Source organism: Delphinapterus leucas, chromosome 10 (assembly GCF_059928025.1).
Source record: "Delphinapterus leucas isolate spDelLeu-1000000601 "Yukka" chromosome 10, BTC_Dleu_Yukka2, whole genome shotgun sequence".
NCBI classification, from domain to species: Eukaryota; Metazoa; Chordata; class Mammalia; order Artiodactyla; family Monodontidae; genus Delphinapterus; species Delphinapterus leucas.
Window position 1 is genome coordinate 93,856,975 of NC_143138.1, and position 27,794 is coordinate 93,884,768.

The window sequence follows — 27,794 nt, forward strand, 5'->3', positions numbered from 1 at the left end:
TTATTTAATTCATCCAACAAACCTCCGCCTTATATGTTCCAGGTACTTTTACTAGTTGCTGGTCTTAACACAGAGTAGATGAGTAGTAATAATAGGCCTCACCATGTATGTGGCACTGTTGTAGGTATACTATATACAATAAAGAATTTAACTCTCACAACCGTATGTGGTAAGTACTGTTTTTATCACCCTCATTTTACAGATGAGAAAACAGGTCCTGAAAAGTAACTTCCCAAGGTTACTCAGAGGGCAGCGCTGAGATATGAACACCTGGCAGCTGGACTTCTGAGTCTGGGTTCGTAGCTGTTACCTCTTTGGCGTCACCCATTTTTACCACGGCGCATTTCAGTGTTCTTTTTAATCAGTCCCCTGATGCTTTTGTGAGCTTATGTGTGGAAGAACCTATCACAAAACAGTCTCTTAAGGAGTTGATTTTTAAGGTTGGGTTTTCTAGTTAGATACGGGTGTAGTTCCAGTCTTAGCCACATTTACCTTCGGGGGAGTCTAGTCTAATCTAAAGGGCTAGCACAAGATTTTCGTTGTTGTTGAGTTTAATTCAAGAAGGAGATATTTTCTGAACCTGGCCCCTAAATCCTAGGCTGTGCCTTGCAGGACACTAGTGTCAGCATTGCTGCTTTGGGAAGAATAGAGAAGGACCCGTCTGTCTTTGCTTTGAGGGCCAGCTAGTTACAGTAAATTTCTGGGACTAAAGTGTGAGAAAGCAGGGCAGTAGCGCTTTTTCTGCCTAGAGCCAACTAGCTTGGAGGACTTGAGACCCGCAACCTGACTTCTTCCCTTATGGCTTATGAAACAGAGCATATAAGGTTTTCTGCGAATGTTAAATGAGTACACTTGAAAGTAGTTTGAAACTCGCCAGACATATACAGTTGGCAGGTATTGTCAGTCTGACCATGAAAAGCATCTTTCAAAAGTTAGATGGTTTTCTCTGGTTACGAAAAAAGATTTGTTTTTATTAGACCTTGTCTCTAATGTGAAAACAGGAGCTATTATCAATGTGGTCTGTAGTTGACTGTGGTGAGTTAAGATTTGCAGTAAAATAACTTAGGGAGGAAACATACAACGCGGTCCTTAGTATTCACATTCAGTTTGCAAGTTCCAAGAAGGCGGATCTGAAAGTTGAGGATCAAGCGCTGGTGTTGGACTTTCAGCAGGGTCCCTAGGTGCCTTTCACAGAGGAAAAGAATCTGTATAGGCAAAAGACCCACACTCCAAGTCTTTACACTCTTTTCAATGCTTGGGCAGGCCTATCTCAGGATTTTGGACAGGAATACGGCTCAGCCAACAATAAGGGCCTTACTATGTGCCCGCTACCTTGTGTTAGAGTCAAATGTTTCTTTGGGTTCCTTCTCAGTCCCCATTATACCTCCTCTGTGTTGCTAAAAGTCCTCTGACTCTGAGAATGTGATGAATGTGCCACGTGACAACTTTATCATCCTTAATCACTCCCTTGGTCACTCAGCCAATCTCTGATTTGGCCACCCGTCAGGCCTTGCTTCCCAAGCTTTTCGGGAACCTCGGTATATAAAAGGCACATGGTCTAAGCTTATGGAGGGCAAACCCTAGCAGACATTTTCAAATGCAGCAAGCAAAAGAAAACAAACCCCCCCAACTGCTCAGTCATCACATGAAAGCAGTAGACCTTCCGAGCTGACATTTGCCACCTCATTAATTATGGGAAGCAGATACAGAGGGGTGAAGTGACCAGGAATCTATCCCACACCTCAAAGAATAGGTCACTGCTACACTGTACAGGAGAGATGGTGGCAGTGGGAGGGGCAGGAGGGGACATGATTAAATAGATCTAGTAAAAATACTTCGGTGGTGGCAGCGACAGCCTTCACTCCTACCGCTGTATCTTTTTTTAAAAAGATCCTATTTCCGAGACAAAGGCAATGTGACCTAACTCAATATTTCCTGAGATTGCCGGATGCTAAGAATTGCTCAAGAACACTTGTTATACACACATTCTCGGGACACTCCATTGGAGTTCGATAGGTCTAGGACAGGACCTGGGAACAATCACCGTGAGCATTTCTTCCAAGTTAGGGTGTTTCAATAAAGAAAGTGTTAAAAGACTACAAATTAGGATGTTTTAACAAAAAGAATTCAGGATACCGTTTTGTGCAGTCTTAAGCTTAAGGATAGTATCACCCCTACCACATAACATCCCCTACCACATAACATCCTCTACCACATAACAGACAAATTAAAAATCCTGTCCTACAGAAATGTCCTTTTTCCTCCTCGTTCCTTACGTCTTTTATCTGTCACCATCCCTAACGTAGAGCTGGAGTAGTTTTCCTCCATCCTAGCTCTGGGAGAAACAGGCTCTACGCGGAACCGGTTGGGCCCCGGGCCACGTCCCTGTCCCGCGGCCGTCCGCTCCCGTGCCGCGCTCCCATTGGTTGAAAGTTCCCTCGTCCGGAGCCCGAGCGGTCCCTACTCGCCACGCCAGCCCATCCGAATCCTCCCGCCCAGGGGGCGGGGCCAGGAGGGCGGGGCGGAAGGAGGGCGGGGCCTCGCGGCGCTGGAGACGTACGGGTGGCCTATGGCGCGGGAGGGGGTCAGCTGCCGCGCCCCGCGAGGCCGGGCCGGGGCCGGGCCAATCCGGGCGACGGGGCGGGCGAACGTGGGGCCTGGCCGCCCGGGCCCGAGGTGCTGGGGGTGTGGGGATAATGGGCCAGTTCCTGGTGCGTCACGAGGGAGTTCCTTAAAGGGGAAGTGAGCGGAGCTACTGGGTGGACGTGGGGTGCGGTGGTCGGCGGGGAAGGCCCCCCGCGTTTGTAAATAATGCCCGCGGTGCCCGCGCGACCATGCAATGGCGAGCGTTCGTCCTGGGGCTGGTGCTCCTCCGGCTTGGCCTCCACGGAGTGCTGTGGATCGTCTTCGGGCTGGGGCCCAGCATGGGCTTCTACCAGCGCTTCCCGCTCAGCTTCGGCTTCCAGCGCCTGAGAGGCCCCGACGGCCCCGAGTCTCCCGCCTCGGGGCCCGCGGGCCGGCCCGGGACGCCCGGGGGGCCGTCGGGGCCATCGTGGCTGCAGCCGCAGGTCCCTGGGGCGGCGGCGGGGCGGCGGCGGGCTCCGCGTCGGCCCGGGCCGGACGTCTGCGGGCCAGGCCACTGGGGCTACGTGCTGGGCGGCCGGGGCCGCGGCCGGGACGAGTATGAGAAGCGCTACAGCGGCGCCTTCCCGCCGCAGCTGCGCGCCCAGATGCGCGACCTGGCGCGGGGCATGTTCGTGTTCGGCTACGACAACTACATGGCGCACGCCTTCCCCGAGGACGAGCTCAACCCCATCCACTGCCGCGGCCGAGGACCCGACCGCGGGGACCCGTGAGTAGCCCGCGCCGGCCCGACGCCCAGGACCGTGCGCCGCACGCGCTTCCTTCCGTTCTCCCGGCGGGTGCAGCCTTCATTCCTCCGGGTCCCCCCATTGGTGCCCGGGCGTTTAGGGTCCTGGGGGCAGCGCCCACCCGTCCTGCGCCTCGGCTGACCGACCCCCTTTGAGGTCGGCCTGGGCTGGGGGTTGCGTGGACGGCCCGGTGGCTGTCCTTCTCTTGCTTCTCCTGGAATCTCTGTTACTGGACAGCTGCCAGCGCAGTCTCTTTTACAGATGGGGAAACTGAGGCCCAGAGACCGGAAAGGACAGTGGCAGTACCGAGGGGTGGCTTGGGGGGGCCTTAGACTTCCGTCTCCAATCCTTTCTCCAAGTGAAAGTCAAATCAAAATGAAATCCCTTGTAAGCGCAGCTTCGAAACGGCGCTTATCTCCCTCCACCTAGCCAACTCCAACTTTACCGTATAAAGATATAAAAATTCAGGAGTTGACCCTGAGAAGGGACTTTCTAAAGCCACCTAGTGAGTTCGAGGCAGAGCAGGGCTACAGCCTTTCTCCTTTGTCACAGGGGTGGCTCCTTAGGCTGAGGATGGTTAGGTGGAAGGGAGAGAGAGAGGCTGGGTGGCCCAGATTTGGGGTCCTGATGCTCAAGATGACATTCCTTGCTCTGTAGGGTCTGTTCCATAAATTCCCCCACCCTGGTGGCAGGGCTGTCAGGGAAGATCTACCAGCCTTTCCCCTTCCATCAGCCGTGTTTGCAGAGGCTGAGCTTCAAGGGTTACTGCTGTTGACATCAGAGTCCAAGAGGACAGCACACCCAGCCAAGGACCTCCTAGCTGGAGGGAACCGGTGTGCCTTGACACTGACCCTGTTAGGCTGGATATGACTGCCTTTCTCTCGGCCGCTCCCCTCAGCTGGCAGTGGAGGAGTTGAGCTGCTTGGTCCCTTTGGACATTTGAGGCCTGTGTTTTCCTTCACCTGATGAAAAGCAGTAGAGTCCAGTCCTTAGGTCCTAAAAAGGAAGCCCATACACTAAAGGGACTTAAGGAGTTTTAAAAATGGTTGGATTATCTACAGATTCTTGTCTTAAATTGCATTTGGAGAGCATGATTTTTAGTGAAGCCAGGGGGACATCCCAGGTTAACTTAAAAAAGACTTGGCCTTTTTAAAGTTGTAGGAAACTGACGAGTTATATTTTTCATGTTTCACTGTGTCAGCCTTTATACATAGAAATGTATTTTCTGTCTCAATTTTTTTTTTTTTGAGAAAAATTTTAAGTAAGTTTTTTAAAAAAAAGAGTACTAGGCCTTTCCAGATTTTAGGAAATTGAGTTGTTTTGCTTCTCTAGTTTTCTTTGCTTGGGGAGGACATCTGCTGACGAGTGGTTTGGTTTGACTGTTCAGTGACAGTCTGGATAAGTTGAGGTCAGGTTGCTTTGAGACAGATATACTGCTTTTGGAAAGATGGAATTCGAGATATTGAGGGGATGCCATGTGGGAAGGGTTGTGCCCTTTCGGTTGGTCAGCCTTGGTGTCTTTGAGAAGGTGAAAGAGCTCTGGGGTTATGGTAGCCTTGAGTAGACCCTCACGCTGGCCGCTTGTAAAGAGTGGAAAGTTAATTTTTCTTAGTCCTTTTCCTTTCACTTAACTCCTCTCAGACTTTAGTGTTTTCAGGAAAAGAGCAGGCCACATTTACATCCCTGAAATAAATAACTGGTAATAAAAAGTCTTTCAGATATTTATTTTAAGCAAATGTATTCTAATGATTACTGTCAAGTGAATTCTAATGACTCACTTAAAAAAGAGAGTAACTTAGCCATTAGAATATTATGTAAAAAGTACAGAAACAAAGCATGAGTGCTAAATGTGCCTGTCTTCTCTTTTTAGTCACGTTTATTTGAGGCTTATTTTACCTGTCTTGTTTGACTGGAGGTAGGATGAAGAGTATTGACATGAAGTAAATAAAACCGGAACACTTTTTTAAAAATAGCAAACGTTTCTGTCCAGCTACAAATCACTATGTAAACTCAGTTCCTCTCACATCCCCGATTTGGGTTGGAGGATCCAAATTCAAAAGTTTCTTCAAGTAAGATTGGATATTGAAATTTTGCAGTCTCATGAATAATAACGTTAGTTCAGACCTCGGGTGCATGACCCTTCTTTGTTTTCTCCCCAACCATATTGCTGTTCAAACAAAAAAGCAAATCAAACCAAACTGATGCTGGCCCCTAAACCGACTCATGCCTAGGCACCCCTAGTTTAAGATGGCCTCCTCTGCATTCCCCTTTCTTCCTAAAATCTTGGCTTCCTTCAGAGTCAGGCTCAAGTCATTTTCCATGACGCCATTGAACTGTTTGAAGATGACTGTCCTTGATCTACTCAGTTCTCTTTTCGGTTCCTTTCCTTTGAGCTGCTTTTCCACCTTTTAATATCGTGTGAGACTTGAGTACTGTTGTGTGTTCACCTTCCTTTCCCTTTGTCTTGTCTCCCCAGATTGTCAATCCCTGGAACACAGGGACTGTTTCTTATATTACCTCTGTGCCTACACAGCACCAGGTAGATTTCTGAACAGCTGTTACAGGTTAAGTATATGTGGAATTTTTTTTTTCTTTCTTACACATGCGTTTAATTTTGAACATGCTATGTTAGCATTATGTTAGCTGCGTCGCCAGAAATTTTCTGTGAAAGGCCATAGTTTTCTCCATCTTCTCTGTGTGGGGGTAATAAGAACCTTAAAAATGCAGCGTGGGGTGAATGTCACAAACAGGCACACAGGGTAACTTAAGTGGAGAGCCATCGTGGTTCGGCAGCTGGTTATGTGGAAAGATGGGCACTTTTGAACCCAGCCTTGTACCTGAAGTTTGAGTTCTTGGTCAGGCTGGCCATAGATCAAGAAGGTTTGCACAGGACAGACGGATCGCCGTCTCGCCTGGACGGTGGGCTGGCCTCAATGGATGCCCGATAATCGGTGCTGTTAGGCCAACAGGCTTCTGTGGAGTCTCCTGTTTCCTTCCTGCCCTCCCCATTTTTCTTTTTTCTAGTTTGGCACATTTTGAAAGAGTGTGTAACAATCTGGTAGAAAAGAATTTGGAAGTGTTTTCATGAACGCCTTAGATCTTTGAGTGGATTTGCCCGAGTGGAGAGAAGGAACCACCAGTTACTACAAACACGTTTTTTCTTGTGCCAACTCTTATAATTGTTCTTTGTCGTGGCTGCTTGGGCGTTCTATTGAGAAGTGTTTTAAAACTGGGTCCGTTGTAGTTAGAGCCTGAAAGGAAAAGCACAGTAAACCATGGGAAGGAGTGCAGTGCTCCAGATTAGTCCTCCCTTCCAGGGCTGGTGCAGGTGGAAAGGGTGATACGCCACAGAGGAGGGTGTCCCACAGGGGAGGGTGGTCACACGGGGTTCACCCAGCATCCAGCCTGGAGGCTAAGTGATGAGGGACCCGTTTTGTGATGAGATGGGTTGTTGGAGGCAGCTCTTGGTTTCTGAGCAGCAGACCAGTGGAGGTAAATATTTAAGCTCAGTAGAATGTTCTTGAGTGGGCAGCATTGAGGATCTCCCTATCTCCTTTGGCCTTCCCCTCCAGCTTTTGACACTTCCTATATCCTCTCTGGCTGGCACTGCCCTTGAAGGGCTGAGCTTAACCCACAGCTCTCGTCTTCAGAGGACCTTCTGCAATCATATTCATGTATTCAGAAAGAACCGACAGCTAGAAGCAGCAGGTGCGGTTCTTCAGCAGGTGTGGTGTGCTGGCCTCGCGGCTTGGGAGAGACATGTGAGAGCCCTGGTTCCTAGATCGTCCCTTCTAGATAGTTTGTTTCAAAAAAAAAGGAGGTACAATTTTGCCCTACATTCTTTGTCCTAGATTAAGTGACATAATCAGCCTAAAACAAAGGCTCAGGTAAAATCGGATGTGAGGTGTGTTTCACGTGGGGCCCACTTCGCCCCAGCTGAGGCACATAGGAGGCCTCTCAGAGAGCGGGGCGAGCAACAGGAACACGGAGATGCTGCCCGCAGGGAAGTGAGACAGGACCCATCAGAGAGAGCCACGGAGCAGGTAACGTGGTCTGGGCTTTGATGGAAGACGTCATAATGACGGTGAATCAGTTGCTGAAGATAAAACTAGGGTGTTTCCACTGTGGTTTTTCATAAACATAATCTTGAGACAGTCATCCTCTTTCTCTCCTGACTTACATCTTTTTCATCTTTTTCGTTTCTCTCCTTACTTTCAAATCTTTTCAAGCTTCTGCAGTTGCTTTCTGGGTTTGTGGGAACGGGACAGGAATAGCTGAACTCCCTAGAATTTGTCAAGCTGACTTTATGACTTGCACTATTTCTCCGTCCCCACCTTTCCCAGATGTATTAGTATTATCTTTGTCGTTTTTAGTGCTATAAAGAGCTGTCAGCTACCCTCATTGCAGCCCTGAAGTTGGTGTCTTAAGATTGTTTCAGAGTGGGCGACTGGTGTTGATCATGGGGCAGGAGGTGTGTGGTAGAATCATTAATGCAGCTGCAGTTACGAGAAGCCCTGGCTTGGTTCATGGTAAAACAACAGCTCCTCACAACTGATGGAGCTGGTGGGGATTCTTTGGGTGGTATGTTAGGGAAAAAATGATACAAAGCAGTTAATTTATTCCCCCACCCCAAGGACAGATGAGTGACACTGAGCCTGTAACTGAGGTATTTATTTGCTGCTTTGTGTGTGTAATCTGCGCCAGTGTCTGATTTCTGTATTAAAGTTTTATTTGCAGGTCATGTGACAGGGCCTCTCCTTTTTCATTCCTAATGATTTCGAAATCAGAGCTTTTTGAAGCTGGACGGAAAGGTCATTTGTGCTGTTAAAACTGTATCTTGGAGAGGGCAATGACTCTTGTTTCCCATTTCCTTACTTCCTGTTTTGTGTTCTTTCCACTATAGTATAAGCGTGTGTGTCTCTGCTATTCTGTGACACTATAGAGACTGTCCCTTGTGAGGCAGAAGGACCATTGCCATACTGATCCACCCACAGTAGTCCCTGAATAAATAAGTTTCCAGCCATTTTAGTTTCTGATGAGTGTTTGGTTTTGTTGTCTCTTTTATCTTTTAACAGTACCTTTGTTTAGGGCTTCCCTGGTGGCGCAGTGGTTGAGAGCCTGCCTGCCGATGCAGGGGACACGGGTTCGTGCCCCAGTCCGGGAAAATCCCACATGCTGCGGAGCGGCTGGGCCTGTGAGCCATGGCTGCTGAGCCTGCGCGTCCGGAGCCTGTGCTCCACAACGGGAGAGGCCACAACAGTGAGAGGCCCGTGTACCGCAAAAAAAAAAAAAAAAAAAAAAAAAAAAGTACCTTTGTTTAATTTTAATTTTCTTTCTTTTTCAGTTCAAATCTGAACATCAATGATGTCCTAGGGAATTATTCACTGACTCTTGTTGATGCGTTGGATACACTTGCAGTAAGTGTTCAGCTTTATTATTATTTTTAAAAATTAATTAAGATATTTTGGAGTTAATTACCCTTACTTTCCCCCAGGGATGAGAATTCCAGGAAACGTGATTCTCAACATGTATTCATAGCTCTGATAGCTATTGTTTATTTTAATGAGCTTAATGCCGAGAGCAAGAAGAACATTGAAGGTTAGATGAGGGGAAATGTGATTCCCCTAAAAAAGCAGAGGAGAAAGTGTGATCGTTGGGCTTCCCTGGTGGTGCACTGGTGAAGAATCCACCTGCCAATGCAGGAGTCACGGTTTCGAGCCCTAGTCCGGGAAGATCCCACATGCCGTGGAGCAACTAAGCCCGTGCGCCACAAGTACTGAGCCTGCTGCTCTCTAGAGCCCGTAAGCCACAACTACTGAGCCCGTGTGCCACAACTACTGAAGCCCTTGCTCCTAGAGCCCGTGCTCCACAACAAGAGAGGCCGCTGCAATGAGAAGCCCGCACACCGCAACTAGAGAAAGCCCATGCGCAGCAACAGAGACCCAGTGCAGCCAAAAATTAATTAATTAATAAATAAATTAAAAAAAAATGTTTTTTTAAAAAAAAGAAAATGTGATTGTTTTGGGGGAAACCTATTTTTCTGCAGGGTCCCCACTATTTTATTCCTTAAAGGAACCAGTATACAGTTACTGTAGTTAAGATTTCAGAAGTAAAAGACAGGATCTCAGGATTTCAAGATCTCCAGGGGACCAGATCCCCTGAAATGTGCCCCAGCTACTGGCTCCCCAAAATCAAGTCTGAGCCCTGGTTCCAGCCCCTGCTCAGAGACCCTCTGTGTAAACAGTCTTGTTTTATTTGCTGTCCGTGTTTTGTGGACACTACCCCCTCCAGACTTGGGCTGCCAGCTCAGGAGCAGCCTTTACATGCTCAGCCCTTGGTTTCCCTCAAGGCAGCTGGAGGCCTCTAGACAGATGAGCCAAAGCACGTGGAAGGCCGTCAGGCACCATGCGTGGTTCTTACTGCCAGGCTGCCGTGTGCGCTTGGTGTGCCTCACGACCCTTTGCTGTAGAACACAGCAAGGGACTATATCCCAGCATAGCGGTGAAAAATTTCCTTAGTAAACACGATTCTACTGCCTCTTTGCTCTCCTCCGTTGTCCGGCACACCTTTACCGTAAGAAAATTTGTACTGTAGTTGGTTCCAAATCCTGCATTTTAACTTTCCTTAAACAGAGTTTGAAGCTGTCAGGAGTTAGAATTGGGTAACGCTAGCTAAGTTTGCATTACAGCTGTCCCAGATCTTGCTAGTAGTAGAATTACCGGAACTTGGGAAGAGCTGGAGCGGTCCTTCTCAATTCCCCTAGGCTCATGGTCTAACAGAGAGCCCGGGGTTTCATTCTGCCAGGCTGTAGTTGCACAGCAGTTTAGTTTCCCAATGTCTCCTTCTGAAGTGATTGCTACTCCCTGTCAGTCATCCACCATCACTGGTCAAAATGTGCCCGGACGGGTGTGTTCACCCTGATTAGAGTTAACTTGTTGAGGGGACCAGCGGCTGACTCAGGCTACAAGTGTTGCTTAAAAAAAAGTCCCAAGACTCATATATAGCTTATGAAAGCACACCTTTTCCCCCGACCCTCTCTCTTTTTGCCCCATTGTGTCTTTTTATCCGTCTGCCATGCTCTTGAAGTACAGAGACCTTGTCCCTGTTACAGTCACTGCACTCTGTCCATACCGCATGGTGTCTGATACATGATAGGAGGGCAAATACATGTTAAGAAAATGAATTTCTAGTAACCTGGCACTTCCCAACACAGATTCCAAGGGTGTTCTCCCTCAAAGAAGAATTCTGTTCCCAAATGAACTTGAGAAATTCTACCAGTCTGTCCCACTACTGGAGAGCCACCATGCACACCAGCAGTTTAAAGGCTCTGAGAAGTTCTGAGAAGTAAAGAAACCCAGTCCAGCTTTTCTTGAGCCTGAGTGAACGATTTCAGAGCCTCGTTACTCTGTTCCATAGCTGTCTAAAATGGCAAATTACAATATATCATTGAAAGCTGTTGGCTTCCTTTGCCGTCCTCCACGTGATCTGAGATCATATCAGCGCCTGCAGCTGCTATAACAGAGTTTGCTGCTGGTGAACATCTGTAGGGAAACAGACCCATCTCTGTGGTTTTCATTGTAGAACATCCGGTCTTTAAGGTACACTTCAGGCTTATTTTTCAGGTGTTACTTCTGTTGACGTTTCCCTTTTCTTTTGCTGACATTTTAAACAAACTTTAACAGGTGTGCTTTGGAAACCCTTGGACGATAGCACTCCCTTGACTGTTCGATGCAACTTGCAGCATGATCGCATAATCTTTTAAAAAGAAAGAACCGAAAGCCAGAAAAGAAACGTCTGTACTTGCTCTGCATGTAACAGCAAAATAACAATGAGGGGGAGAAAAAGAAAAAAAGATGCACTAGATCAATAAACACTAGGAAATAAGACATACTTGAAATAAGTAGTGTCTGAATGAAATTGTTTTTTCTTGTTTTTTTTTTTGGCTGTCTTTATGATATTGTTATAGTGCCAGGATTGTCATAAAATTTTGAACGGCATGAAAGCATTTCTATTCAGGTTATTTTTATCAAATTTTATGTCCAATTTGCACTTCATATAAGAGAGAAGCTTGGAATGATACCATATCCACACACCCAAAATAGGAATCCTAATTCTAGAACATTTCTTACAAAGGACGTAGAGCTGGTTATTTGTGTGTTTTGTTTGTTTTGAATGTCATTGGTCTTATGCTGTGCTCCAAAAGATAGTACCACTATTTCCCAAAGTGTTCAGACATCTGGGTAACAAGCAAGGAGTCAGTTTTCCAGATGTTTCGGTCTCCTGGGAGCTAAGCACCCAAGCTGTCGCATGATCTGAGGAGCAGAGGGAAAGCCATGTTTTTCGTTTCTTCAGTTTTTGGATTTATTGTTACTCATTTCAGGAGTTTCTGGAAGTGTAATGCCTTGCATGCTAAACAAGATCAGACAGAAGGTGAGGGAGAATGGGGCAGGACGAGGAGGGCTGCTAATGATTTTATGAGGAGTTACTGACACAGTTTTGCCACTTGGAGATAGGATGCTTGAGTTTGGTGGAAATGGGCTTGCCGTCTGTCCCAGAATGTGTTCTAAGAGATAACTGTGCTCTTCTGCCTTTTGTGTTCCTACTCCCACGAGTGGCAAAACCACACGTACAGACATTCAGATGAAGTGGCCCAGCTCCTGCGATCACGCAGCCTCAGTGTCATTTCAGGCCGTTGTAATGGTTTGTGTTCCTCTTTTTAAAGATAATGGGAAATTCATCCGAGTTCCAGAAAGCAGTCAAGTTAGTGATCAACACAGTGTCATTTGACAAAGATTCCACCGTCCAAGTCTTTGAGGCCACGATAAGGTAAAATAGTACATCAAACGGATTGAAGGCTGCTTTTGGGTGTGTAAGGAGAAAACTCCTGGAGGGTCCACCAGCCCTGGGGTCCAGGTAGGGAGTCCGTGCAGACCTTGTGGGCACTGTGTCCCTTTTTCATCTGCTTTGCATTGATCAAAACTGAAACAACTGCCATTTCATTAATTATATTTGGGGCCAAATAGAAAGACACATTGTAATGCAGGTTTAAGATAGATGTCCCTTTAAAGGAGTTTCTCATTATTTCACTTTATGTCTGGTCTCATTTCCTCCACTGTGTCCTAGGAAAACCCCTATATATTTCTGAAGGAATCATAGCTTCTCCTGTCACCCACCGCCTGCAGAAAACCACTGCTGACCATTTGGGTCTCCCTCCCTCTCCCTCCCTCTAATGTACGGGGCTCATGTTTTATACCTTGCCTTTTTAGTTTGATAGATTGCGACTGCCTTCCTATTCCATTTAAACTTTGAAAGTTGTATCACTGCATAACATTCCAGATGTAGCGTTTATTTAAAATTAAAGTTATGAAAACATTTGTTCTGAAAAATGTCACAATCTGTTTCACCTCATTGGAGGGGGACCTGAACTCGTGGCTGCTGAAGGGTGAGATCTAAGCTGGGGGCGCCTGCCTCTCAGTCGGGTCATTCTCTCCTTCTCCTTCTCCTTCTCTTCCCCACCTTGCCTGTTTAGCAGAAGTTGGAGAATTTGACGTTACTTGGCAGCCAGAACTACAAAAGTTACTTAGTGTTTGCTGTCTTGCTCTTTTCTGTTTTTTATTTTGCTAAGTTTTTTCCCCATGTGAGAGAAACCAAGAGTAGTTTATTCATACTAAAAGGTGTTATTTATTCTGGGAATGATTAGGATACTCCCTTCTGATGAGATGATGAAAATGACTAAACATTGTTACTACTTCAAGTGGGATTATTCTCAGTAGCCTCAGAAGAATGGTTCGCTTTCTCCCTTTCCATAATGCTGTTAGCTAACAATTGATCGTTTACTATCACGGCTGGAAAGAAATTCAGGGGGTCATTAAGTCCAGTCCCTCTGATTTCAGGCAGTGCCAAGTCCATAGGGGATTCAAGCCTGCTTCTGTCATTCTGAGCTGCATTGTACACATTTACAACCAACGTGATTTTATTCTTCTTTTGTTCTTCCTGTCACTAGGGTCCTGGGAAGCCTTCTTTCTGCCCACAGAATAATAACTGACTCCAAGCAGCCCTTTGGTGACATGACGATTAAGGATTATGATAATGAGTTGTTGCATATGGCTCACGACCTGGCCGTGCGGCTCCTCCCTGCCTTTGAAAACACCAGGACAGGGATCCCCTACCCTCGGGTAGGTAGACGGCGTCAACAACTCACCACCTTCCCGAATTAAAACTCTTTGTTGATGAATTTATTTGCGGGAAGGAGTGGGGCTGATGCGGAAGAGGAAAGCCATGTCCTTGAGAGAATTTGGCCCTAAATATGATAGAAATGGTTTTTAATTCATTCAGCATTTACTGGACACCTGTTGTGTGCTGGGCATACAGTGACATTTTTTTTTTTTTTTTTTTCGGTACGTGGGCCTCTCACTGTTGTGGCCTCTCCCGTTGCGGAGCACAGGCTCCAGACGCACAGGCTCAGCGGCCATGGCTCACGGGCCCAGCCGCTCTGCGGCATGTGGGATCTTCCCGGACCGGGGCACGAACCCGTGTCCGCTGCATCGGCAGGCGGACTCTCAACCACTACGCCACCAGGGAAGCCCACAGTGACATATTTGACTTAATCCTTTCCCTTAAGGAAGTTATGTTCCTGTGCTCTGTATTCTTAACCCTTTTTGCAGGTGGGATTTATATCCTCTGCTGCAAAACAGTGGGGGCAGTTTGTCTTCATTTCTGACTTGGGTCCATTTCCCCACATGTACGCTGTAGGAGCTCAGCAAATGTTCTTTTGGACACTTCATGTGGATCTTTCAAATAAAGCCTTTACAGACCAGTAAGTTAGCTGCTGATTTAAATGCAAGGTCTGGAATGAGATTCTGTCTTTGTGGCATCTGACTTACTGAGTCCAGAACCCCTCTGAGAATTGAGTCAGCCTTTGGGTCAGCAACCAGTGGAGAATTGCCAGACCACTGAGCCTCGGTGATCAAACAGGCTGTCACTTGCTCGCTGGGTTCATTTCTCTCCCAGTCCAAGATTTGTTAATGTTTGCTGAGCAGGAGTGAGTTCATAGCAGCTCACTTAAAATTTCTACGTGGTTCCACAGCTTGCCTTTGCCCCCAGTGCCAAAGCCTGGTGCTGCGTCACCATGAAGAGAACCTGCTGGGAAGAGGCAGATTAGTGAATAGCGTTACAATGATTCCCCCAAGACTTGCTCTTATTAATAACACAGGGCTCTGGTGTTCGTGCTGTCTTGTTTGTGTCTTAAACTTACTCCCATTTTCCTTTTGGATGTAAAGTGGGAGGCAGCGGGCTGACTCCCCCTGTAGTGAGCTTGGTTCATTAGTGGAGTGTGGTCGCTGTAACCTGGTCTTCTAGCCCTGTGGGTTCCTTGAGTTCTGCCACAAATCCTTTGTCTCTTCCTGTCCCCAGGTGAATCTAAAGACAGGCGTTCCTCCTGACAGCAATAATGAGACGTGCACGGCCGGCGCTGGTTCCCTGCTGGTGGAATTTGGGATTCTGAGTCGACTGCTGGGGGATTCCACGTTTGAGTGGGTGGCCAGGCGAGCCGTGAAAGCCCTTTGGAACCTGCGGAGCAACGATACGGGATTGTTAGGTGTGGGGCACCTGTGAGGCCCTTGGCACTGTGCACATCGCCCCCTTTCCTTTCCTCTTCTCTGGGGCCCTCCCTCCTTTCCACTCCTTCTTCCTTGTACCACTGAACCTGAAAATTGACAGCTCAGAGAGAAGGGCCCTCCCTCAGTGTCTGCCACATCTGATTTCTCCCTGTGACTTTTCACTTAGAGGGTGGGTGGAAGGTTTGATGGGACAGAATAATGCTCTTCCTCTTTGAGGGCTCCCTTCTGATCTGAATCCCTTGGCATATTCCACTTGAAAATGATTGTTCAATGCTATAGAAAGAACTGCCTCGGAGGTAGATTATATTGCTTCAGTATAAGGTTCCAAAGATAGGAGTTTAGAGTTAACTGGTAGAGTGACTTCCTCTTTTCAAAAAATCACGGCATGTGGTAGTAGGTTAAAAGCCCAGATTAAACCTGTATTAGATTTTATTTTTTTCCCTTGAGAATTTTGATCAAGATGTTATTAAAAAATTATTACGGAAAATTTCAAACATAGCGAAGTAGGAAAAAGTATAATGAATAATGAACCCCTATGTGCTCATTATTTATCTTCAATGATTATCAGTAGTTTACTAGCTCGAGATGTTATTTTAAAATAGGTTGTTTGCCTCTTGTAACTGTTTGTCTTATTTTGAGAAATATTTTCTTTTTGTCATCAGGAAGGAACTGGATTGGTGGTCCTGGAGCCTAGAGTGTCATTGCAAAAGCACTGCTTTTTAGAAGTGATCTTCGATTACTGTTCCTTCCTCAATTTATTTACAAATTTTTTGTATTTAACAATAACAGTAGAAACAAAACAGTTGCCCCGTCACCCCATTACCAGTGTCACCCCAAACTGTCAACTTTAAAATTTTCCATAGGCCCTTGCAGCCTGTTATGTGCAACTTTTTTTTTTTTTTTTTTTTTTTTGCGGTACGCGGGCCTCTCACTGTTGTGGCCTCTTCCGTTGCGGAGCACAGGCTGCGGACACGCAGGCTCAGCAGCCATGGCTCACGAGCCCAGCCGCTCTGCGGCATGCGGGATCTTCCCGGACCGGGGCACGAACCTGCGTCCCCTGCATCGGCAGGCAGACTCTCAACCACCACGCCACCAGGGAAGCCCCATGTGCAACTTTTGTATACTTTCAAATTATAATATAGATATTTTTATTCTGCCTTTCATTTGGCAAATCCTGCAGGTGGTTTCAAGTTGTTATCTTGTTTTCACAGTTATTGTCTTTAAAATCTATATGACAGTCCATTAACTCTTCTGATGTTGGACATTCGGATTATTTCTGTTTTTGTTTTTTTTTTTCCATTTTACAGATAATGTAAATTATATAATCCATCATTCTCTGATGAACAACACCCTTTAGGCTTTTGAAATGCATTGTCAATCTGGAAAAACAACACGACAAGCCTAGTTTTCTTGTGCATTAAACGGTTTCCCCATTTTTGTGTCAGTGTTGAAACACTGTATGTTCAGGAAGCTCCGGCCGTGCATGCTGCTGATAGGACCGATAAAGACGAGAGGGCCACGCATTCATCCCTCCTCTTCCTGTGAGGGACGAAAGTGCTGAGGAGCAGTGGGGCTGAAGTAGGAGGCCCCCCTGCCCCCCACCCGGGGGCCCTGACGAGCTTGCTTGTTTTCACAGGCAATGTTGTGAACATTCAGACGGGCCATTGGGTCGGAAAGCAGAGTGGCTTGGGTGCCGGACTGGACTCCTTCTATGAATACCTCTTGAAATCGTACATTCTCTTTGGAGAAAAAGAAGACCTAGAAATGTTTAATGCTGTATATAAGAGTATTCAGAACTACTTAAGAAGAGGGTATGTCTCCTCACCATCTCTCTTACTGTCCCGTCAAGCAAATAGAATGTATTGTGAAATGTTCGTATTTTTCTCAACATAGATTCACAGGGTCTTTTGGTCTCTGCCCTCATTTTACTGCCTCCTAGTTGTTTGTTAGTCATTTGAGGGGGTGGTGAAGAGGTGTATTAGCTATTAACTGCTGCGTAACAAATTACCCTGAAACCTAGTGGCTTAAAACAGCAAACATTATCTCACCCATTTTCTGAGGGTCAGGAAGCCAGGAGCAGCTGGGCTGATCCAGGGGCTCTCACGAGGTCATCCACAAGCTATTGGTGAGGGCTGCAGCCTTGTCACAGCTCACTCAGGGCTGGAGGGTCCCCTCCTAGGCTTCAGTTCTTCACGTGCTGTGGCTGGAAGTGTCAGTTCCTTGCCATATGGGCCTCTTTGTAGGCAGCTCATGGCAGCTGGCTTCCTCAGAATGAGTGATCTGAGAGAGATGGAAAGAGAGCCACCAGAATGGATGCCATATGCTTTCATGCCCTAACCTCAGAATGACAACCAGCACTTCTGCTGGACACTGTTGGTCACACAGACCAGGGCTGATGTAGTCTGTGAGGGTACTGCACAAGGGTGTGACAGCCAGGAGGCAGGGGTCACTGGGGGCCGCCTGGAGACTGGCTGCCACAAGAGTGACACATCCCTAGGTTTCGCTGGTTTTAATTGCACATAGAGCTGTAATGCGGCACAGCTGTATTGGTTCTTTCACTTTCTAAAGAAGTTGGGATTGATCTTTATACTTGATGAGAGAAAGGACAGTTACCACCTTCTTTTCCCTCTGTGTTTGTTTAAAACAGCTTTGTCTGCCACTTGTCAGTTGTGCATTCAGGATGGCAGAAGAGAAGTGCCATTCGAAGCTGCAGAGGCCTCGACCCTGGTGCCACCTCTGTCTTCCCTGGGTCTTCCCTTGTGCACATGTGTGTGTTAAGTGGCCAGTGCAAGTGATAGCTACTAGTTGCCTGCCCATTTCTACCCTAGCTGTTGTAGGATCATTCAAGTGATGTGTTTTAGTAAGAGGCTGTTTGGCCAGAGTTCAATCCTTTTCGATTTTTAAAGCCCCTGAATTTACTAAATTAGTAGTAATCACTGAGCTTCTTGCTCTGAGGTGTTCCTCCAGGCCCATGGTGTAGGATTTTATTAGAGAAGAGACTCTTTTTGTGTGTGCAGAAATAACCAGACTTCGCCACTCAGGTCAAAACTGACCCATGCTATATACCAAATTACGTGGAAGTATTTCTCAAACCTGATTGTCAAAGTGCTTTCTGCAAAATGCAGTGCAATCCCAATGTGTTACCATGGCTGAGTTTAGAACTTTTATCCTTTAGTAAGTGTCATCTTATGCTAGAGTCTTGTATTGAGAGGTAGAGGCAGCCTGTCTCCAAAGGTTTAAAGAATGAGTGAGGAGAAAAGGTTAATGTTGATTCCATCTAAGTGACACTGCCAGGGGCTGCTGGGGGGACAGAGCCTGAGCTGTTCCTCTTTCTTCCCCTTCGGCCGCTCTGCGTGGCTCCTCAGTCGGGAAGCCTGTAACGAGGGGGAAGGGGACCCGCCCCTCTACGTCAACGTGAACATGTCCAGCGGGCAGCTGATGAACACGTGGATCGACTCTCTGCAGGCGTTCTTCCCAGGACTGCAGGTATTTCGCAGTCCTGTTTGCTAAGCAATAGCAGTCAGTGGAAAAGGGCTTTCTCCCCCCTCTGTTTTCTTTTTATGGTACCAGAACATTCTCTGGCTCCTTCAGATTTGGGAGGTGAATAGCACAGTACATCCCCACTATTCTCTTTGGACATTACTCCACGCTAAACCAGTGCAAAGCCATGCCAGAAAAGTAACGGTGTGTGACTTTTGGGTGATTCATGTCTCAGTTGTCCATTCTCCATTCACGAGTACAGCTAGCCTCTTGTCCTGTGCAGTTCTCAGGGCTTTGGCATTGATGGCCAGATGGGGGGTGCGGGGTCTGTCTGGGAAGCTCCTTTTGGGTTGGTTTTGTCTCCAGCCACGTTTGTAGGTCAGGTGACCAGTGTGGGGAGGGGGAAACCCAGGGCCTGTGTCACGTCTTGCCGCTCTGAGAACAGTGTCTTAGCCTGGTGACCTGCGCCTTCCCTGTAGGTTCTGATAGGAGACGTGGAAGACGCCATCTGCCTGCACGCCTTCTACTACGCCATATGGAAGCGCTACGGGGCCCTCCCCGAGAGGTACAACTGGCAGCTGCAGGCCCCCGACGTGCTCTTCTATCCACTGAGACCTGAGCTGGTGGAGTCTACGTATCTCCTCTACCAGGTACGAGAGCTTGTTGAACAGTAGTTTGTGTTGAAATGCTGGGAAGACCTGTAGCAGTTGGTTCGTAGGGAACACTTGCTGACAGGTGGGGAATAGTGTTATTTCACAGCGACCGTTAGAGTGACCACCGGCCCAGAGCCTTGTTAGCGCTCAGTGTCTGTCCTGGTCTCACGGGACAGGGAAGACGTCTGCGGTCATGTACGCGTTTGCCCTACATTCTGCAAAGCTGAGTCGTATCTTTACTGCAGGGCTTGTTTCTCACATCCTTCAATCAAGAGGAAGATTTGGTACTCTCTGTTTTCCAAATTTATTTGACCAAACAACTCTTGTTGGGGGATGCATTTCTGTTCTCATGTACTGTGGAACCCTGGTCTGTGTAAAGTATTCAGACAGAAAAATTATTTTTCTTAGTTGGAAAGGGAATCATCTGGGATTGCCTGAGTGCCTACTTTTGTTTAATCGTTCAAAAACACATACAGTGTTCCTCTTTTGTGGAATTACTTGAATGCCAGAGGAAATGTCACTCTAACTGTGAAGAATCTTCTCCCCGACGGTTTAAGGGCGATATTTATACCTCTGGGCGTGCCATACATATATACACATCGAGAGTTGTCAGCCATTCGCAAATTCAGCAGCACGAGCTGCTCACTTTCCAAGAAGCTGGCCCTCCGTGCGTTCGGCAGACACGTGTAGTGGGCAGGCCCTCACAAGGAGACCTCATGAGCTCTGGTAGTAGGATTAGTAGTTTAGATTTATTCCATAGTTTTTTTTAGCACCGAATCCTTGCCATTTGTTCTGAAAAAGGGAGAAATCCTATGCAACTGGTAACTGACTTCAGGTGTAGAGAGACCTTGTGAGTTGTATGTAAGCTCTCAGGGGTGGGGAGGTAGCCTCTGATTTTGCCTCCCGGATCCCAGATCCCAGGGTAGGGTCCGGCCACTCACGCTGCGAGGGTGACACACTCGGGTGCTGGCTGCGTTCTCCTCTTAAGCTTAGGTCTGTTGCCTTTGGGTTGATGCCTCTTTGTTTTGTCACTGCTTCTTTCTTCTTGCAGCTTCTTCCTCATGTTGACTACTTTCTTAGGATCCAGAGAAATCTGTGGCTTTCTGGCCCTGCCTTCGGAAGCTGCTCCGTGTGCCCTGACCCTGTGCTCGTTTGCTTTTGTTGCTGCACGGTTGGCACTGGGCACGAATTATAGGTGATCCCCAACTTTCAAACTAGTTTTGGGATAAAAGTCTCATCTTCCCAGAGACTTTTCTTTTTCCCCTAACGAAACCATCTATGAGCATGTGACAGAAGAGGAAGCAACAACCTAGGGACTGAGTTCCTAGGGTGATTAGAGAGCACAGCATGTGGAGGCCTCTTTAGATACTTTGAGAGTCTTCTTGTCCCCTAGCCCTTCTCATGGTGCTGTGGGTGGAACAGGGGCAATGTCCTGTTTCCCTGTGCTTGCAGCTTAAGTGTCTAGCCAGTTCTGAGGCAACACAGAAACTGGATTTGTTCTGTGTTCTGAGGCGTTGTTTCATTTCTGATCATGATGGGGATCACGAGAGCCAAAGGCAGGGAGTTGATGTGCTCTGGGGCAGATCTTCTTGCCCCCCCCCACTCCCCGTTCAAGTTAAGCAGATTGGAGGTGCGCTTTGATGTGAACCGACAGAACACCTTAATCCTGTAACATTCGCGACCCTTCAGGATAAAGTGAACTGGCCCGTGCCTACCTTTGGACAGTGATTCATCTCCTCGGGACCGTCCTGCAATCACCGCGATGTGTGTTGACGGCGTGTCTTCCAGGCCCCCGCTGGATCACATTCTCTCGTGTTCTCTCTAGGCAACCAAGAATCCCTTCTACCTCCATGTAGGAATGGACATTCTGCAGAGTCTGGAAAAGTACACAAAAGTCAAGTTAGTTTTCTAAGTTCCTTCCTTTTTCTTTTGGCCACTTTTGATTTCATTTGAGTTGTGCTGAGGTAATAGTATTCTATTTTGCATTTTACTTTTTAGAACAGGTCGTTAATGTTAATTTTGTAGGGAAATTGCTTACTTTTTGTGTAGTAGAACCTGCCCATTATAGTGGGAATTAAAATTTATTTTTCACCTTTATTCCTGTAGGGTTCCAGCAGACTATATGAGCTCTTTTTAAGTAACTTAGTTCCCCTGTTATACAAATAATATATATACTAAAAAGTTCATGGAATATAGAAAATATTGAGGTAGAATATTATCACTGTAATCTCCACCTGCAGAGATAACTACCATCAGCATTGAAGTATATAGTTTTATACTCTTTTATATATTGAAGTATATAGTTTTATACTCTTTTATATATTGAAGTATATAGTTTTATACTCTTTTATATATTGAAGTGTATAGTTTTATACTCTTTTATATATTGAAGTATATAGTTTTATACTCTTATATATTGAAGTATATAGTTTTATACTCTTTTATATATTGAAGTATATAGTTTTATACTCTTTTATATATTGAAGTATATAGTTTTATACTCTTTTATATATTGAAGTATATAGTTTTGTACTCTTTTATATATTGAAGTATATAGTTTTATACTCTTATATATTGAAGTATATAGTTTTATACTCTTATATATTGAAGTATATAGTTTTATACTCTTTTATATATTGAAGTATATAGTTTTATACTCTTATATATTGAAGTATATAGTTTTATACTCTTTTATATATTGAAGTATATAGTTTTATACTCTTATATATTGAAGTGTATAGTTTTATACTCTTTTATATATTGAAGTATATAGTTTTATACTCTTATATATTGAAGTATATAATTTTGTACTCTTTTATATATTGAAGTATATAGTTTTGTACTCTTTTATATATTGAAGTATATAGTTTTATACTCTTTTATATATTTATATATAAATCTATAATGTGTGTATATACGTATAAAAACTCTATTTTAGTTTTTTGAGATGTGCTTTTTTTACCTAGCTATAATATCATGAGTATTTTCTTTCAAAATATTGTCTTAGACTATCAAATGATTAGTCAGTCTATACAAGTATTGGGACACGAAATTTAAATCAGTCCTTTTGAATTTGCTGTGAGTCATTTTCTTGGTGTCCTGTTATGCTTTTGGCAAATACTCTCCTCCACCCCCGCCCCCTTCCGGTACCATTAACCTGATGATTCGGCAGCCAGACCACTTTTTAATGAAGTTTGCAGACAATCTAGGCTGAGAAAGGACAGCCCTTAAACCTACCCTAATTTGTTTCTCACGTGGTGCTTGACGCCTTGGTTGTTCTGTGAATAGGCTACTTCTGCCTCTTCAGTTAACAAGCAGGTGGGAAGGAGCAGAGGCGGGCCTCACTGGATGATTGTTTTGTAGGTGCGGCTATGCTACGCTGCATCATGTCATCGACAAATCCAAAGAGGACCGGATGGAGAGCTTCTTCCTCAGCGAGACCTGTAAATACTTGTATCTGGTATGTGCCCCATTCTGCTGACAGCGAGCATTCCTCCGCCTTCCATCTAACATACGCCACCAGGCGCTGCTCCAGGCTGGGCGTTTCGCTGGCTCAGGGGCGCAGTACTGTCGGGAGCAAAGGCACGTTGCTGTCTGCTCCGTGGTTCCTGACCTCGTAGAGGAGGCAGTGCCGAGTACACACATAGACACTCTTTGGGTTACACGTTGTGTGAAGTGCAGGTAACGATTCCTGGGGGACCCTCGTTAGTGTGGTGGTCACGAGGCTTCCCTGAGGAAGACCGCAGAGTCTCAGCTCTTACTTCCCCCCTGACCTGGGCGCTCTCAGTGAGACCCACAGTCCGGCCGGGTCTCTGTCCATACACACGTCCGTACGTGTTTAGGGAGAGACTGAAGTTTTGGACCTGGAAGGAACCTTCGAGATCATCTAGTCAGCGTTCATTCTTCCTCTCAGGGGAAGTGCCAGAGGTCAGGTGACTTGCCGGGGTTCTCGGGGTGACGACATGGCAGAGCCGCGGCTTGAGCCCTGGGCCCGATTCCTTGTCCAGTGCTCTTTCCGCATGGCTGCTTGGCCACGGGCGTGCACGGCATCTGTGTAGTGCACCTGGCCGCTCTCCTCCCCTCTGTCACTGGCTCGTATGGCTACACGCAAAAGAATACTTTCTCAGGGCTCAGAGGGTTGGGATTTCCTGGTGGGGAAACAGCGTGGAGAATTTAGGCCGAGATCCAGAGATACCCATCAGTAGTGATAGGTTCGTTTTATCCAGTTCAGTGGTCCCCAAGCCCCGGGGTCGGCTGGATTGGAGTCACACTGTTAAGATTACAGCCATGTTGAATGGGAATCTTCAGAAGCAGGCTCAGGAGCCTGTAATGTTGACAGGTGCCTCTCATGGTCCTGTACAAAGCCGGGTTTCGGCAGCCCCGGTCTAGTCCTCTCAGATTACACTGCTGCTGGTGTCACTTCTCGTGGCAGGCAGAGGAGGTGTGCCCGCCCTCTGGCCGCGTGGTCCTGCCACCAGGTCCTGTGGGCACCGAGGTCTCCCACACCGCACAGTGCGGCCAGTGCGGTCGGCTGCCGAGAGCCTGGCGGGCATCCCGTCCGGCAGCCGTGGGGTCCGGGGTATTCATGGGGCAAGCTCTGGAGCGAATGAATGGAGGAGACCCCCAAGGTGTTCCTGTAGAAAGAACTCAGGGTTGGGGGGGTGGTGGCGGAGGGGGAGGACCCAGGCCGACCCTGTTCTCCTCCTGGGAGCCGTGTGAACACGGAGCAGCTGTGCCAAGTGTTCTCCCTCGTTTGTAAAATACCTGAGGTGCCTGTGAGGTTTCCTCCGTCTCTAAGAGTTCTGCGTTCTTCCTCATGCATCGTTTACTGCATGCCTGGGTTAGGGGTTCTTTCTAGATGCCCCCGCTGCGCCCTCCTCCACCCCCCATGCCCGCTGCTGAAGGAAGGACTGCCTGGGGTGCCCTGTGCCCTCAGAGCCCACACAGGAGTGCGCTACGCGGTGGCACGTGTGTCAGGTCCTGGGGACCTGGTGAAGGATAAACCACGGACCTCCTTCTCTCCAGGCTTTTTCAGTTTCAGGCCTAGGTGGGTGTGAGCTGGGGGTAGTTCCAGGATTCCAGCGCTGGAACTCTCCGGAGAGCATGGGGGCATCATCTAGGGCTTTTACAGATTAGTGGTGCTTGGGTCTTAGCCCCGGGCTTTCTAATCTCTAGGTCTGGGCGGGATCGGGGAAGTCCAGGCGTCTGAATTTCAACACAACTGGGGATTCCGCCCCGCAGCCTGAGTTGGCCTGAGAGCCAGGCAGGTTCTTGTCCCTAAGTAGTCTGAACTCAGCCGCCCTATGAATTGGTTCCAAACCTGCTACAATTGTGTCTGTTTTCTTTTCTTTTTTCTACTAGCTCTTTGATGAGGAGAATCCAGTACACAAATCTGGAACCAGATACATGTTTACAACTGAGGGACACATTGTATCTGTGGACGCACATCTCCGGGAGTCACCCTGGAAGGAGTTCTTTTCTGAAGAGGGAGGGCGGGACCCAGTGGGAAAGTCGGGGCACAGGCCGAGACCTCATGAGCTAAAAGTCATCAACTCCAGCTCCAATGTAAGTTGCTTTCTCCAGGGGTGGTTTGCAATTGGAGGAAGAGAAAACACTACTCATAACATTATCATCCAGAGTGTCTGACAGAATATTCATGGCACACTCAGGTTGGGTAATTTGAGAAGAGTTTCAGAAAGAGGCCATTTCTGTAGCTATAGATAAGACCCTGAAATTTATATTAGGCCATGGAGTGCAGATTAAGCGAACAAAGCGTGATTGAGAGGAAAGGGTAAAACAGAAGGAGAGAGAATAATCATAGCCAGCATTTATTTATAGAGCTTACCACATGCTAAGCACTGTGCTAAATGCTTAAGTATGTTAACTTCTCATAGCAGCCCTGTGAGGGGTAGGTATCGTAATATCCCTACTTCACAGACAGAAAAAGGGAGGTACAGAGAGGGTCAGGTCACACGGTGGAGCCGCGTGGTGGAGCCCGGATTTGTACTGAAGGAGACACTTGTCTGATAGACCCGATTCCATTGTGCCGGGCACCGGGGATGCGGGCCGGTCAGAGGGGTCCTGGTGCTGGACGGGCCCAGGGCCCAGTGTAGAGACCGGTTCCCCCGGGGTGCTTGTCAGTAGGAGGCTGTGTGAAGTGCTGTTGAAACACTGAAGAGGGAGGAATTATTCTGCCAGGAAAACAAGGAGGGCTTCACTCAGGAGGTTGCCTCTCAGTAGCTCCTGGAATGATGAGGGGGGGCTTCCCAGGAGGGACGCTCTGGCAGAAGGCACAGCACCTACAAAAAGCACGAGTGGGGGATGTTGGGACCAACTGAAGAACCTGTCAGTCTCGATCTTGCAAAGTTGAGGAGCAGGGCGTGTGAGTTCAGGTACAGAGCAGCGAGCAAATGTTTCTTTGAGGAAGAGTGTGAATATATGTGGAAACTTTCCAGGCAGCACGTTTGGTTCTCAAACTTAAATCCCCTTTGAGAGAGAGAAAAGCAAAAAAGCCTTTAATTTAAAAAAATAAGTAAATAAGTAACACTCTTAAGCATTTAGGTTTTAGCTGTGGATGAGAAGAGCAACAGACTCAGAAAAACAACAGTATTTTCAAGTAGCTAAAACATTTTTTGTGATTCTGGGTGGATTGAGGACCCAAGGGGTGCAGGTTTTAGTCTCGGCCCCTCTTCACTTGGGTGCATGTGTTTTAGCCTCCTTGGGTTTCCATTTCTTCACCTGTGAAGTGAGGAAATTAAATTACATCAGTGGTCCTCAACTGGAGGTGACTTTGCTCCTCAAGGGACATTGAGCAATGTCTGGAGACAATCTTGGTTGTCACAGCTGGGGCTTAGGGGCAGGGGGCATATAGCGGGAGAGCCCAGGGATGCTGTTGACCATCCCGCAGTGCACGGGACAGGCCCCAAGTGTTGACAGTGCCAGGATGAGAAACCCCAGGGGAGGTCACCCAGTCACATCTGAGGAATTAACACATGGCGTCTTAACTCAAAATTCGAATTGTCCCTCATTTACTTTCTTTCTAGTGCAATCGTGTTCCTGACGAGAGGCGATATTCCCTGCCCTTAAAGAGCGTCTACATGCGACAGATTGACCAGATGGTTGGCTTGATTTGATCTGCTCTCCCCTGTGTGGCCTCATCTGAAACTGGACCTAAAACAGCTGAACCCAGGCCAGGCTGAGACCCAGTCCGAAGTGGAGGAGGCTAGGCGTCTGGCTGTCCACGATGGTGTAGGAATCTCTGTCCAGCTCCCCAGCCGCACCTGGTAGATTCTTGGATACTTTAGCGTTTCTCTTCTGTTCAATAAAATGCCCTGTTTGTCTTAAGGATATACTTTGAAGTGAGAAGGTACGTAGGAGTTGGCTTCTTACGACGTGCTGATGTTACTGTGCACCGTGGATGGGCCTCTTTGGCTGGATCTCCAGACCTTCCTACTGTGGAATCCGTCGAGTCTTCTCTGCCGGCGCTTGTCGACCGCTGCCTGGCCGCCTCTCTGCCAGAGGAATGTGAATGAATTTCTGTGCAGCAGGGCCTGCGGTTCCCCTGACATCCCTGTTTACTGCATTTTGTCATCCTCTCTCTCTGATTGGATAATTGGGCTGTCTCCCAGGTCTCCACCCACGATTGTCGGTCACATGGGGAAAAATCATCCAGCTATGCATTTGCGCCCCATGCAGTTCGTCACAGTGTTGACAGGTTATTTGCTCACGAATTTATCCGAATTCTAACAGGCAGTCTCTTAAGTTGTCGCCTCACAGTTTAAGAGCTTAACAGGTAGATCTTTTGGATGGTGTTCTACATTTATTATGAACTCACCTGAGGATCTCCCATAGTTTCAGAACCAGGTGCCTTTCAAGGGAGAGAAAAATACCTATGATCGTCTGAGCTTTCATCTGTCTTATATTTACTAACCAAGGATTATCAGTTCCGACCATGTTTGGGTTGGAATTGTTTCGTTTTTGTTTCCTGTGTCTAGTGCCAATCAGCTAAGTCAGGGAGAAAGAAATGATCAGATGACTTTCTGGCATCCTTGAGCCATTTCTCTGTGCAATGCAGGCTTTTGATGGGTGCCTTATACTCTTTTGGTTTGGGCCACTGGATGTCACAGCTGCTGCTGTGATTTTAACCGCCTTGTTTTGTATTGCTACATGGTGTGACCACAGCGAAAGGGGCATGGGATGGATATCAGGCAGGTTCTGGAAACTTCTTGGTCAGTCCTTGCCTTTCAACCTGATATTTTAAGCAAGCATACATAAAGAGGAAGTTGTGCTAAAACGCCTCTTTTCTTTGTTGGTATTATTTCTTTAGTGAGCACGGAACTGTGTCTCTTTGAACTTGTGCAGAGGGCTCAGAGAAAGCAGAGGTGGGTTTGAACCCTGAGCTTTGGCTTCCCTGTAACGTCAGAGGTTGAAATGAACCTCAATAGAAAGGGTAGGAAGTCTCTTAAAAACCTCCAGTTTCACCTGTCGTGTGGCTCACCCGTCACCGCTAGGATACTTCAAATGATTTTATTTTAGTCTTTTTAAAGCTAGAAAGGAATGCTGTGTAAGCCATTGCATTTTCAGTCAAAAGGGAGGAATTTTATTCTTGAAAATTTAAGTGTTGCTGGTTTTAAAATAGATATCTAATTCAGTTCTTTGAGGTTTTTAGAAGA

At 47.0% G+C, this 27,794-nt stretch overlaps 1 protein-coding gene across 1 annotated transcript; it reads left to right on the forward strand.

Moving 5' to 3' along the window:
- Positions 1 to 2,684: 2,684 nt before the first annotated feature.
- EDEM1 (ER degradation enhancing alpha-mannosidase like protein 1) lies at positions 2,685 to 26,473 on the forward strand. The gene is made up of 12 exons (XM_022572499.3): positions 2,685 to 3,352; positions 8,716 to 8,788; positions 12,094 to 12,197; positions 13,375 to 13,546; positions 14,784 to 14,967; positions 16,626 to 16,800; positions 18,355 to 18,475; positions 18,949 to 19,119; positions 20,948 to 21,021; positions 22,486 to 22,582; positions 24,484 to 24,687; positions 26,166 to 26,473. Exons 1-12 carry the CDS (start codon positions 2,835 to 2,837, stop codon positions 26,253 to 26,255), a joined length of 1,983 nt encoding a protein of 660 aa, XP_022428207.1. The 5' UTR covers positions 2,685 to 2,834; the 3' UTR covers positions 26,256 to 26,473.
- The last annotated feature ends 1,321 nt before the right edge of the window (positions 26,474 to 27,794 follow it).